Source organism: Orcinus orca, chromosome 3, assembly GCF_937001465.1.
Source record: "Orcinus orca chromosome 3, mOrcOrc1.1, whole genome shotgun sequence".
Lineage (NCBI taxonomy): Eukaryota > Metazoa > Chordata > Mammalia > Artiodactyla > Delphinidae > Orcinus > Orcinus orca.
In genome coordinates, this window is record NC_064561.1 from 137,846,040 (window position 1) to 137,860,228 (window position 14,189).

The 14,189-nt window shown below is 37.2% G+C and overlaps 1 protein-coding gene across 1 annotated transcript in view; it reads left to right on the top strand.

Annotated features, from left to right (window-relative positions):
• Nucleotides 1-14,189, top strand: part of DEPDC1B (DEP domain containing 1B) — a 103,796-nt gene that overhangs the window by 85,725 nt on the left and 3,882 nt on the right. Inside the window, exons 9-10 of the mRNA XM_049707927.1 lie at nucleotides 1,876-2,052; nucleotides 11,757-11,942. Coding sequence (XP_049563884.1) covers nucleotides 1,876-2,052; nucleotides 11,757-11,942 — 363 coding nt within the window. The remainder of the gene's footprint in view (nucleotides 1-1,875; nucleotides 2,053-11,756; nucleotides 11,943-14,189) is intronic.

Genomic DNA, 14,189 nt, shown 5'->3' on the forward strand with positions numbered 1-14,189 from the left:
TGGGCTAATGGACCTTTTTGAAAAGCTGAAGAAAACTTTGCACCTATTCCCCAGAAGAATGCATGTGTAAAATTTTCTATACAATTTCAAGGCACTCACAGATCCCCTGGGGTCCCTAGTCTCCAGATAAAGTCTCTGTGTGTGTCTCTCCCTCTGTACATATATGTGAGTGAAGATAAAGTATCATCTGCAGTATGTTGATGAAATGAAGTCTTATTAAACAGAATTACATGATGTCATGCTTATAGGTTTTTAAAATTATAGTTGATGTACAATATTATATAAGTTGCAGGCGTATAATATAGTGATTTACAATTTTTAAACGTTCCATTTATAGTTGTTGTAAAATATTGGCTATATATCTTGTGCTGTATAATATATCCTTGTAGCTTATTTTGTACATAATAATTTGTAACTCTTTTTTTTTAATTGGAGTATAGTTGATTTACAATGTTGTGTTAGTTTCTGCTGTACAGAAAAGTGAGTCAGTTATGCCTGTACATATATCTACTCTTTTTTAGGTTCTATTTCCATATAGGTCATTACAGAGTGTTGAATAGATACAGTAGGTGCTATACAGTAGGTTCTTATTAGCTATCTATTTTATATATAGTAGTGTGTATATGTCAATCCCAATCTCCCAATTTATCCTTCTGCCCCTTTCCCTTTTGGTAACTATAAGTTTGTTTTCTACATCTGTGACTCAATTTCTGTTTTGTAAATAGGTTCATTTGTACCATTTTTTTAGATTCCACATATTGCGCCTCCCCTCTTCACTCTCCCCACTGGTAACCACTTGTTTGTTCACTATATCTGTGAATCTGTTTCTTTTTTGTTATATTCACTAGTTTCTTGTATTTTTTAGTTTCCATATATAAGTGATATCATATAGTATTTGTCTTTCTGTGCCTGACTTGTTTCATGCTTATAGATTTTGAAATAAGATTGTCAACAATAAAATTAGTAGGAAAAGGAAAAAATAGTCCATCCAAAGGATTGCATTAAGAATGGATTAGTTGGGCTTCCCTGGTGGCGCAGTGGTTGAGAGTCCGCCTGCCGATGCAGGGGACAAGGGTTCGTGCCCCGGTCCGGGAAGATCCCACATGCCGCGGAGCGGCTTGGCCCATGCGCCATGGCCGCTGAGCCTGAGCGTCCGGCGCCTGTGCTCCGCAACGGGAAAGGCCACAACAGTGAGAGGCCCGCACACCGTAAAAAAAAAAAAAAAAAAAAAAAAGAATGGATTAGTTAAAATGAATTCTGTGGAAACAGCTGCTATAATATTTTTTGTATTTCATCACCTAATGCACTTCTGATGGTTTTGTTCAAAGGTGATTGTCAAATGTACATACAAAATCCTGAAGAAAATAACAATTAACTAGGAAAAACTAATTGTTGAGGCACATAGATTGTGCTAGCAATGTTTTTTTAAAACAACGAAATAAGACAATAATGAAATTAGGATATTATTAGACTAAATGGCTATAAAGTACTTTTAACTTAAAAGTGCTACATGATCCAAGTTGTGATGGTGATAATAATTTTCAGAATTTGTTAAATATATATATTTAAAACCATCTATAAAAGGGGGTGCCTTTAAAAACTGCTCAGACAAGCATCTCTGCTAAGTCTCTGTGAGATATGACGCACATTCTGTTCATGCTGGTTGATGAGAAGATCAGCCCACCTGAGATGACCAGGTGTGGCCAGGTGCCAGGTGAGATGTGCACCCTGTGCTGTGGGCCATTTCTCACTGACTAGGCACATTTGGTTTTTGCAAATTAGATGGCACTCAGTTCAGAGCAGTGAAAAAACCTCATCTGTGTTTATTTAAAAATTCACCCTCCCTCCCCTCTTTTTTTTTTTTTTTTTTTTTAGATGGTTCAGACGTTTTCCCATTGCATCTTGTGTTCCAAAGATGAAGTGGACTTGGATGACTTATTAGCTGCTAGGTTGGTGACGTTTCTGATGGACAATTACCAAGAGATTCTGAAAGTCCCTTTGGCCTTGCAGACCTCCATAGAGGAGCGTGTGGCCCATCTACGAAGAGTCCAGGTAAAGGAAGGGATATTACCAGTACTATAAAATTGCCAGCAGAAAGTTATGTAAGTTTGTTAGGCTTCCTGGCATTTTTTGTTTTGAAGATTGAGTGAGTTAATTTGTACAAAGTGCTTACAACCAGGCGTGGCACATAGTAGGCACTGCACATGTTTGTTATTATCTTTGAAAATTTGTGGAATGCCCACTAGGTTTTGTTGTGTTGATCAATGCTGCATACTTTTGGTTGCAAATTCCTAAAATGGGTTTGTTCAGAATCTGCATATACTTCCTGATGGAAGTGATTTATGTGCAATAAAGTCTTGATTCATAATAGCCCTGCCACCTAGGTACTATTTTTTGAATGAGAAAGCTGAGGCACAGAGAGCGTAAGTAATTTGTCCAAGGTCACAGAGCTAGGATTCAAACTGATAAAATCGTTTTCCAGAATCAGTGCTCTTAACTACTATACCATACTGCCTCACTGTAAAGCATGGTATGGCAGAAGAACCCGGCTTCAGAGCCATAAGGACCTGGGCCAAACTCCTGGCTCCCCACTTGCCTGGTTATGTGGCTTTGGGCAAGTCCCTTAAGCCCTCTGGATTTTAGTTTCTGCAAGTGTTGAAATGGTCAATACCTACTCGATGAAGTTGTTGTAAAGAGTAGACACTACATTGTAAAACGTGTGGCACAAATGTCATATGGCAGATACTTTTTGAAAGGTATTTATTGTTTTTGTCGTTGCAGTCATTATATTAAAATGGTGCAAAAGAAATGTAATGTATTACTATCACGTGGGCCCCCCAGAGGGGTTTGTATGTCAGCCTGCAGGGGCAGAAACGTTGGGTAAAGGCAGGCAGGTCTGCTTGTCTCCTTCTGAATGACTGGCCCTCTTTCCCCTTAAGCATATTTTGAGGCTCCACAATTAAGGACCAGTGAGCTGCTACCTCCCAAAGTATCATTAAAGTAAATAACCATCTGTTTTCAGTGTGCAGTTTAAAAATTAAAATAAAAAATTTTCCTATTGAAGGAATTTGGAAAATAGAGAAAACACACTAAAAAATATCAGAATAACTCTAAATGTTCAGTGTTAAGAGTCTTTTCTATTTCCCCTCTCCCTCCCTTCCTTCCTTCTTTCCCTCCTTTGTTCCTCTTTTATAACTTACTTTCTCTTAACAATACAACAAGAAGAAGTTTCCACATCATTAAATATTCTTGATTGACCCAGAATGGCCAGGAGCACAGACTAAATGGTGTTTGAATTTCTGATGTGCCCTTTATTAGCCATGTGACCTTGGCATGTTGTATAACGACTCTCTGCTTTAGCATCTGCCCCAACATCTCTTTTTTTCATCAGTAAAATGCGATAACAATAGTTAATAGCTACCTCCTAAGGCTATTTTGGGGATTGAAAGGCTTAAGAAAGTGCTTAGAATAATGTTTATCACATAGAAAGTACCTCATTTGGTACTGCTGCTGTTATTATTATCAACATTATTGTTATATATTCCACAATTACATTATGATTGGTAACATAATATTCCATAATATGAATATACCATAATTTATTTAAATGATTTTCTTTGGTTGAAATTTATATTGTTTCCATTTTTTTTCCATTTTACAATCATTATAACAGTAAATATTTTTATAGTTAGATTTTTTTTTGGTCGATCTGTGATTACTTTCTAAGAATAAATTCCTAGGAGTGGCATTTCACGGTCAAAGACCATGAATGTGTGTTAAACATTGGTTGCATATTGTCAAATTTCCATTTAGAGTGATTGTTCCAAGTTGCATTCCCATTGTTGGTATAAGAAAGTGTTCATTTCTTTACACCCTTGCCTACTTTGGGTAACATACATACCTTTGCCATTTAAATGGGTGAAAAAAACAAATTACTGTTGTTTTAATCTCCCACCTCCCCTTGATATTTTATGAGCCAAACTTAAAAAAAAAACATAAAAATGAAAAGAAATACTTTCACTGAATTTCTGTAAGGAAAAGTGATAGCAGTGACTCCGTTGCTTTGCATCCTTGCTGGGCTTGTGTATTCACATGGCACAGGCTTGTATTGCAGGAACGTAACCCTGTGAGCCTTTCACTGTCAGCTGAAGATCAGATGGCTGAGTGATGATTAACTTAACCGCAGAGTAGCATGACCTGTGAAGGGGGGCTGTGATGGCCCTGAATAAAATCAGTAACTAGCAATTGTCCAGTTACATTTTCTCTCTTAGAAGTACACGCTCATTAGAATTGCCAAACAATTGTTTGTTTTAGTGCTCAAAGCCTATAGATCTCTCTTCTCTTGCACAGGGTACTCAGCCACTCCGTCATAACACATTTAGGGTGGTACCTTTCTGAAAATGAAGTGTTACTTGGACTGTTCTGGTGAATTGTTTTGGAGCACTTTCAGGGCTGACCCTGGGATAGATAAACAGTGAGGTCAGCGTTGTTTTTGACACCAACCTTCTGTTGACCTTGTCTGTAACCCTCTTCTTCCTCTTATACCCTTTACTCATAGATATCTTGTGTTTTTCTCATGTCCTAGGCTTTGGCGGTCACATTTTACCTGGGCCTCACCTTTTTATTTCTGGCCCTTTTCTACTTTTTCCAGAATTCTTGGTTCAAATACAAATTAAGTGTTGTGTGTGTCCTCCTTTCCTTATGGTTCTGGTGTGTTTCTCTTGGGTTGTCCCTAAATGACCTGGTAAACCGATGCTGAGGCATGGAATGTTCTTCATGGAATAACCCTCCCTGGCAACACAATTATTTATTTATTAAAAAAAATTTTTTTTGAATTTTATTTATTTTTTTATACAGCAGGTTCTTATTAGTCATCCATTTTATACACATCAGTATATACATGTCAATCCCAATCGCCCAATTCATCACACCCCACCCCCACCCCCCGCCGCTTTACCCCCTTGGTGTCCATACATTTGTTCTCTACATCTGTGTCTCAACTTCTGCCCTGCAAACAGGTTCATCTGTACCATTTTTCTAGGTGCCACATACATGCGTTAATATACGATATTTGTTTTTCTCTTTCTGACTTACTTCACTCTGTATGACAGTCTCTAGATCCATCCACGTTCAACAAATGACCCCATTTCGTTCCTTTTTATGGCTGAGTAATATTCCATTGTATATATGTACCACAACTTCTTTATCCATTCGTCTGTCGATGGGCATTTAGGTTGCTTCCATGACCTGGCTATTGTAAATAGTGCTGCAATGTACATTGGGGTGCATGTGTCTCTTTGAATTATGGTTTTCTCAGGGTATATGCCCAGTCGTGGGATTGCTGGATCATATGGTAATTCTATTTTTAGTTTTTTAAGGAACCCCCATACTGTTCTCCATAGTGGCTGTATCAATTTACATTCCCACCAACAGTACAAGAAGGTTCCCTTTTCTCCACACCCTCTCCAGCATTTGTTGTTTGTAGATTTTCTGATGATGCCCATTCTAACTGGTGTGAGGTGATACCTCATTGTAGTTTTGATTTGCATTTCTCTAATAATTAGTGATGTTGAGCAGCTTTTCATGTGCTTCTTGGCCATCTGTATGTTTTCTTTGGAGAGATGTCTATTTAGGTCTTCTGCCCATTTTTGGATTTTTTAAAATATTGAGCTGCATGAACTGTTTATATATTTTGGAGATTAATCCTTTGTCCGTTGATTTGTTTGCAAATATTTTCTCCCATTCTGAGGGTTGTCATTGTGTCTTGTTTATGGTTTCCTTTGCTGTGCAAAAGCTTTGAAGTTTCGTTAGGTCCCATTTGTTTATTTCTGTTTTTATTTCCATTACTCTAGGAGGTGGATCAAAAAAGATCTTGCTGTGATTTATGTCAAAGAGTGTTCTTCCTATGTTTTCCTCTAAGAGTTTTATAGTGTCCGGTCTTAAATTTAGGTCTCGAATCCATTTTGACTTTATTTTTGTGTATGGTGTTAAGGAGTGCTCTAATTTCATTCTTTTATATGTAGCTGTCCAGTTTTCCCAGCACCACTTATTGAAGAGACTTTTGTCTTTTGTCCATTGTATATCCTTGCCTCCTTTGTCATAGATTAGGTGACCATAGGTGCGTGGGTTTATCTCTGGGCTTTCTATCTTGTTCCATTGATCTATGTTTCTGTTTTTGTGCCAGTACCATATTGTCTTGATTACTGTAGCTTTGTAGTATAGTCTGAAGTCAGGGAGTCTGATTCCTCCAGCTCCGTTTTTTTCCCTCAAGACTGCTTTGGCTATTCGGGGTCTTTTGTGTCTCCTTACAAATTTTAAGTTTTTTTGTTCTAGTTCTGTAAAAAATGCCATTGGTAATTTGATAGGGATTGCATTGAATCTGTAGATTGCTTTGGGTAGTATAGTCATTTTCACAATATTGATTCTTCCAATCCAAGAACATGGTATATCTCTCCATCTGTTGGTATCATCTTTAATTTCTTTCATCAGTGTCTTATAGTTTTCTGCATACAGGTCTTTTGTCTCCCTAAGTAGTTTTATTCCTAGGTATTTTATTCATTTTCTTGCAGTGGGAAATGGGAGTGTTTCCTTAATTTCTCTTTCAAATTTTCACCATTGGTGTATAGGAATGCAAGAGATTTCTGTGCATTAATTTTGTATCCTGCAACTTTACCCAATTCATTGATTAGCTCTAGTACTTTTCTGGTGGAATCTTTAGGATTCTTTCTGTATAGTGTCATGTCATCTGCAAACAGTGATGGTTTTTCTTCTTTTTTTCCAATTTGCATTCCTTTTATTTCTTTTTCTTCTCTGATTGCTGTTGCTAGGACTTCCAAAAGTATGTTGAATAATAGTGGTGAGAGTGGACATCCTTGTCTTGTTCCTGATCTTAAAGGAAATGCTTTCAGTTTTTCACCATTGAGAATGATGTTTGCTGTGGGTTTGTCATATATGGCCTTTATTTTGTTGAGGTAGGTTCCCTCTACGCCCACTTTATGGAGAGTTTTTATCATAAATGGGTGTTGAATTTTGTCAAAAGCTTTTTCTGCATCTATTGAGATGATCATATGGTTTTTTTCTTCAATTTGTTAATATGGTGTATCACACTGATTGATTTGCGTATATTGAAGAACACTTGAATCCCTGGGATAAATCCCACTTGATCATGGTGTATAATCCTTTTAATGTGTTGTTGGATTCTGTTTACTAGTATTTTGTTGAGGATTTTTGCATCTATACTCATGAGTGATATTGGTCTGTAATTTTCTTTTTTTGTAGTATCTTTGTCTGGTTTTGGTATCAGAGTGATGGTGGCCTTGGGAATGAGTTTGGGAGTGTTCCTTCCTCTGCAATTTTTGGGAAGAGTTTGAGAAGGATGGGTGTTGTCTCTTCTCTAAATGTTTGATAGAATTCACCTGTGAAGCCATGTGGTCTTGGAGTTTTGTTTGTTGGAAGATTTTTAATCACAGTTTCAATTTCATTACTTGTGATTGGTCTGTTCATATTTTCTCTTTCTTCCTGTTTCAGTCTTGGAAGGTTATACGTTTCTAAGAATTTGTCCGTTTCTTCCAGGTTGTCCATTTTATTGGCATAGAGTTGCTTGTCGTAGTCTCTTAGGATGCTTTGTATTTCTGCGGTGTCTGTTGTAACTTCTCCTTTTTCATTTCTAATTTTATTGATTTGAGTCCTCTCCCTGTTTTTCTTGATGAGTCTGGCTAATGGTTTATCAATTTTGTTTATCTCCTCAAAGAACCAACTTCTAGTTTTATTGATCTTCACTATTGTTTTCTTTATTTCTATTTCATTTATTTCTGCTCTGATCTTTATGATTTCTTTCCTTCTGCTAACTTTGGGTTTTGTTTGTTCTTCTTTATCTAGTTCCTTTAGGTGTAAGGTTAGATTGTTTATTTGAGATTTTTCTTTTTTCTTGAGGTAGGCTTGTATAGCTATAAACTTCCCTCTTAGAACTGCTTTTGATGCATCCCATAGGTTTTGGATTGTCGTGTTTTCATTGTCACTTGTCTGTAGGTATTTTTTGATTTCCTGTTTGATTTCTTCAGTGATCTTTTGGTTATTTAGTAACATATTGTTTAGCCTCCATGTGTTTGTGTTTTATATGTCTTTTCCCCTGTAATTCATTTCTAATCTCATAGTGTTGTGTTCAGAAAAGATGCTTGATATGATTTCAGTTTTCTTAAATTTACTGAGGCTTGGTTTGTGCCCCAAGATGTGATCTATCCTGGAGAATGTTCCGTGCGCATTTGAGGAGAAAGTGTAATCTGCTGTTTTTGGATGGAATGTCCTATAAATATCAATTAAATCTATCTGGTCTGTTGTATCATTTAAAGCTTCCATTTCCTTATTTATTTTCATTTTGGATGATCTGTCCATTGGTGTAAGTGAGTTGTTAAAGTCCCCCACTATTATTGTGTTACTCTCGATTTCCTCTTTTAGAGCTGTTAGCAGTTGCCTTATGTATTGAGGTGCTCCTACGTTGGGTGCATATATATTTATAATTGTTATGTCTTCTTCTTGGATTGATCCCTTGATCATTATGTAGTGTCCTTCCTTGTCTCTTGTAACATTCTTTATTTTAAAGTCTATTTTATCTGACATGAGTATTGCTACCCCAGGTTTCTTTTGATTTCCATTTTCATGGAATATCTCTTTCCATCCCTTCACTTTCAGTCTCTTTCCATCCCTTCACTTTCAGTCCCTAGGACTGAAGTGGGTCTCTTGTAGGCAGCATATATATGGGTCTTGTTTTTGTATCCATTCAGCAAGCCTGTGTCTTTTGGTTGGAGCACTAAATCCATTCACGTTTAAGGTAATTATCGATACATATGTTCCTCTTACTATTTTCTTAATTGTTTTGGGTTTGTTCTTGTAGGTTCTTTTCTTCCCTTGTGTTTCCGACGTAGAGAAGTTCCTTTTGGATTTGTTGTAGAGCTGGTTTGTTGGTGCTGAATTCTCTTAGCTTTTGCTTGTCTGTAAAGCTTTTGATTTCTCCATCGAATCTGAATGAGATCCTTGCTGGGTAGAGTAATCTTGGTTGTAGGTTCTTCCCTTTCATCACTTTAAGGATATCATCCCACTCCCTTCTGGCTTGTAGAGTTTCTGCTGAGAAATCAGCTGTTAATCTTATGGGAGTTCCCTTGTATGTTATTTGTCATTTTTCCCTTGCTGCTTTCAATAATTTTTCTTTGTCTTTAGGTTTTGCCAGTTTGATTACTGTGTGTCTCGCTGTGTTTCTCCTTGGGTTTATCCTGTATGGGACTCTCTGCACTTCCTGGACTTGGGTGGCTCTTTCCTTTCCCATGTTAGGAAAGCTTTCGACTATAATCTCTTCAAATATTTTCTCTGGTCCTTTCTCTCTCTCCTCCTTCTGGGACCCCTATAATGCGAATGTTGTTGCGTTTAATGTTGTCCCAGAGGTCTCTTAGGCTCTCTTCATTTATTTTCATTCTCTTTTTTTTATTCTGTTCTGTGGCAGTGAATTCCACCATTCTGTCTTCCAGGTCACTTATCCGTTCTTCTGCCTCAGTTATTCTGCTTGATTCCTTCTAGTGTAGTTTTCATTTCAGTTACTGTATTGTTCATCTCTGTTTGTTCTTTAATTCTTCTAGGTCTTTTTAAAACAGTTCTTGCATCTTCTTGTTCTTTGCCTCCATTGTTTTTCCGAGGTCCTGGATCATCTTCACTATCATTATTCTGAATTCTTTTTCTGGAAGGTTGTCTATCTCCACTTCATTTAGTTGTTTTTCTGGGGTTTTATCTTGTCCCTTCACCTGGTACATAGCCCTCTGCCTTTTCATCTTGTCTGTCTTTCTGTGAAGGTGGTTTTTGTTCCACAGGCTGCAGGATTGTAGTTCTTCTTGCTTCTGCTGTCTGCCCTCTGGTGGATGAGGCTATGTAAGAAGCTTGTGCAAGTTTCCTGATGGGAGGGAGTGGTGGTGGTTCTCCAGTCTGTGATTCACCCACCCACCAGTTATGGGATTTGATTTTACTGTGATTGCACCCCTCCTACCGTCTCATTGTGGCTTCTCCTTTGTCTTTGGATGTGGAGTATCTTTTTTTGTGAGTTCCAGTGTCTTCCTGTCGTTGATTGTCCAGCAGCTAGTTGTGATTCTGGTGTCCTCAGAAGAGGGAGTGAGAGCACATTCTTCTACTCTGCCATCTTGGTTCCGCTTCTGTATTCTTTTAACACATTTATTTTTAACTGTGGCTTCTGGGAAAAAAAAGTCTTAAACCAAAGACATGAATATAATGGTAGTAATTTTATATAGTGCAGAAGAACAGTAGGTGCTATATTTTTGAGGAGATGAACCTCTTGGACTCTGAAAAATTTTTTTAACTTTTTAATTTATATTGGAATATAGCGATTAACAATGTTGTGACAGTTTTCAGGTACACAGCAAAGCGACTCAACCATACATATGCATGTATCCATTCTCCCCCAAACTTCCCTCCCATCCAGGCTGCACATAACATTGAACAGAGTTCCCTGTGCTATACAGTGGGGTCCTTGTTGGTTATCCATTTTAACTATGGCTGTGTGTATACATGAATCCCAAACTCCCTAACTATCCCTTCCCCCCACACTTGCCCCTTGGTAACCATAAGTTCATTCTTTAAGTCTGTGAGTCTGTTTCTGTTTTGTAAATAAGTTCATTTGTATCATTTCTTTTTAGATTGCACATATAAGCCATATCATATGATATTTCTTTCTCTGTCTGACTTACTTCACTCAGTATGACAATCTCTAGGTCCAAACATGTTGCTGCAGATGGCATTATTTCATTCTTTTTAATGGATGATTAATATTTCATTGTATATATGTACCATATCTTCTTTATCCATTCCTCTGTCGATGGACATTTAGGTTGTTTCCATGTCTTGCCTATTGTAAACAGTACTGCAATGAACATTGGTGTGCATGTATCCTGTCAGACCATGTTTTTCTCCAGATATATGCCCAGGAGTGGGATTGCGTGGTCATGTGGTAGCTCTATTTTTAGTTTTTTGAGGAACCTTCATGCTGTGAAGGTGGCTGTACTAATTTACATTCCCACCAAGAGTGTAGGAGGGTTCCCTTCTTTCCACACCCTCTCCAACATTTATTGTTTGTGGATTTTTTTGATGATGGCCATTCTGACTGGTGTGAGGTGATATCTCATTGTAGTTTTGATTTGGATGAAATTAAGTATTTTTAATGGATGCTTTTATTTATAGATCTTGGTACCTTTTTCCCTCTTATTTCACCCTTCTGCCTTTTGCCCTGTAGTGTCTGCACATTTGTTTTCACTAGTTTCATGCTATGAACATGTTTGGAGATGGGTGCAGTACTTCCCTCTACACAGCAGCTGAGCTAAACTTGTACTTTTGTCAGTGCCCAAGGAAGGGAGGAACAGACTCTCCAGATGTGGGAAGAACCTACATAGTTCATCGTGTGTGTTTGGAATCATTCTAGGCAATATGTTCAGTTTGTGTGTAAATTTCAGATCTTATTAGAAGAGAGCACAAGGTTTTTTGTTTATGAAAATGGTTTTGGGGTTTAAAAAGGCAAAAACTTATATGCAACACTGTGGCTTTACGTGAATTTTTTTTTGAAGTTATGGAAACACTTTTTACTTTTCGTTATAGTTTTTCCCAGTCAAATTGAATGTCATATCATTCCTACTAGGAGATCTACGGTCTGAATTAATTCTTGAAATTTATTTGAAAATGCGCTTTCACTAATAATCCCTTTGCCCCAGATAAAATACCCAGGAGCTGATATGGATATCACTTTGTCTGCTCCATCATTTTGCCGTCAAATTAGCCCAGAGGAATTTGAATACCAAAGAGTATACGGCTCTCAGGAACCTCTGGCAGCATTGTTGGAGGAAGTCATCACAGATGCCAAACTCTCCAGTAAAGAAAAGAAGAAAAAATTGAAGCAGGTAAAAAGGATATTCTTCATAAGTCATTTCTTCTCCCTACCGTTCTTATGTTGTTTTGTTTCCTTTTTATTCTCTATTTTAATAGGTTTCATACGAATCTCATCTTCAGAGACAGAGCAGTTTTGAAAGTAAATTATTTATTTCATATATTAATTTACACAAATATGGTCAGTTTTCCAGGTCTTTATTCTCCAGTGTAAATCTTTTACCATTATTGAGCTCTTCATTTATGAAGCTATTCTCTAATATTTGTCCTTGGTTTTGATATGTGGTATGATGTGAGTTAGTGGAGCAATTACTTTAAATTCAGAGAAGCTGTCAAATGAGAACAGTTTCTTTGGATTTTTTTGAAAGGCAAATCAGACTGAATTCACAAGTGTAAAATGTCCAGAATTTAAGAGTCTTTGGTTTTACATAGCCCCTATCAAATTGGTTTCTTGCTGCGGGCATCACTAAAAGTTTTTAGTTCTTGTTAAACAACACAGCTTAGGGTTTCAGAGAAGAGTTTTCAACTCAGCATAGGTTTAACTTGATCTTTTTTAAAACTTGAAGTGTAATTGATTTACAATGTTGTGTTAGTTTCAGGTATACATACCTTGATCTTTTTTTTTTGTTTGCTTTTGTTTTTGTTTTTGTCTCATAAGTCTCTTTTATTCAACACACTCCCCAGCTTTCTTTCTTTTTTTAAAATTGTTTTTAACATCTTTTTTTTTTTGTAACATCTTTTTTGGAGTGTAATTGCTTTACAATGGTGTGTTGGTTTCTGCTGTACAACAAAGTGAATCAGGTATACATATACATATATCCCCATATCCCCTCCCACTTGCGTCTCCCTCCCACCCTCCCAATCCCACCCCTCTAGGTGGTCACAAAGCACCGAGCTGATCTCCCTGTGCTATGCGGCTGCTTCCCACTAGCTATCGATTTTACATTTGGTAGTGTATATATGTCCATGCTACTCTCTCACTTCGTCCCAGCTTACCCTTCCCCCTCCTCGTGTCCTCAGGTCCGTGCTCTACATCTGCGCCTTTATTCCTGTCGCCTCTAGGTTCTTCAGAACCATTTTTTTTTTTTTTTTTTTTTTTAGATTCCATGTGTATGTATTGGCATACGGTATTTGTTTTTCTCTTTCTGAGTTACCACTCTGTATGACAGAGTCTGGGTCCACCCACTTCACTACAGATAACTCAGTTTCCTTTCTTTTTATGGCTGAGTGATATTCAATTGTATATATGTGCCACATCTTCTTTATCCATTCATCTGTCGATGGACACTTAGATTGCATCCATGTCCTGGAAGTTGTAAATAGAGTTGCAGTGAACATTGTGGTACATGACTCTTTTTGAACTATGGTTTTCTCAGGGTATATGCCCAGTAGTGGGATTGCTGGGTCATATGGTAGTTTTATTTTCAGTTTTTTAAGGAACCTCCATACTGCTCTCCATAGTGGCTGTGTCAATTTACATTCCTACCAACAATGCAAGAAAGAGGGTTGCATTTTCTCCACACCCTCTCCAGCATTTACTGTTTGTAGATTTTTTGATGATAGCCATTCTGACTGGTGTGAGGTGATACTCATTGTAATTTGATTTGCGGTTCTCTAATGATCAGTGACGTTGAGCATCCTTTCATGTGTTTGTTGGCAATCTGTATATCTTAGAAGAAAGTGTATTCTGTTGTTTTTGGATGGAATGTCCTATAAATATCAATTGAGTCCATCTTGTTTAATGTATTATTTAAAGCTTGTGTTTCCTTATTTATTTTCATTTTGGATGATCTGTCCATGGGTGAAAGTGGGGTGTTAAAGTCCTCTACTATGAATGTGTTACTGTCGATTTCCCCTTATATGGCTGTTAGCATTTGCCTTATGTATTGAGGTGCTCCTATGTTGGCTGCATAAATATTTACAATTGTTATATCTTCTTCTTGGATCGATCCCTTGATCATTATGTAGTGTCCTTCTTTGTCTCTTCTAATAGTCTTTATTTTAAAATCTGTTTTGTCTGATATTAGAATTACTACTCCAGCTTTCTTCTGATTTCCAGTTGCATGGAATATCTTTTTCCATCCCCTCACTTTCAGTCTGTATGTGTCCCTAGGTCTGAAGTGGGTCTCTTGTAGACAGCCTATATATGGGTCTTGTTTTTGTATCCATTCAGCCAGTCTATGTCTTTTGGTTGAAGCATTTAATCCATTTACATTTAAGGTAATTATTGATATGTATGTTCCTATTACCATTTTCTTAAT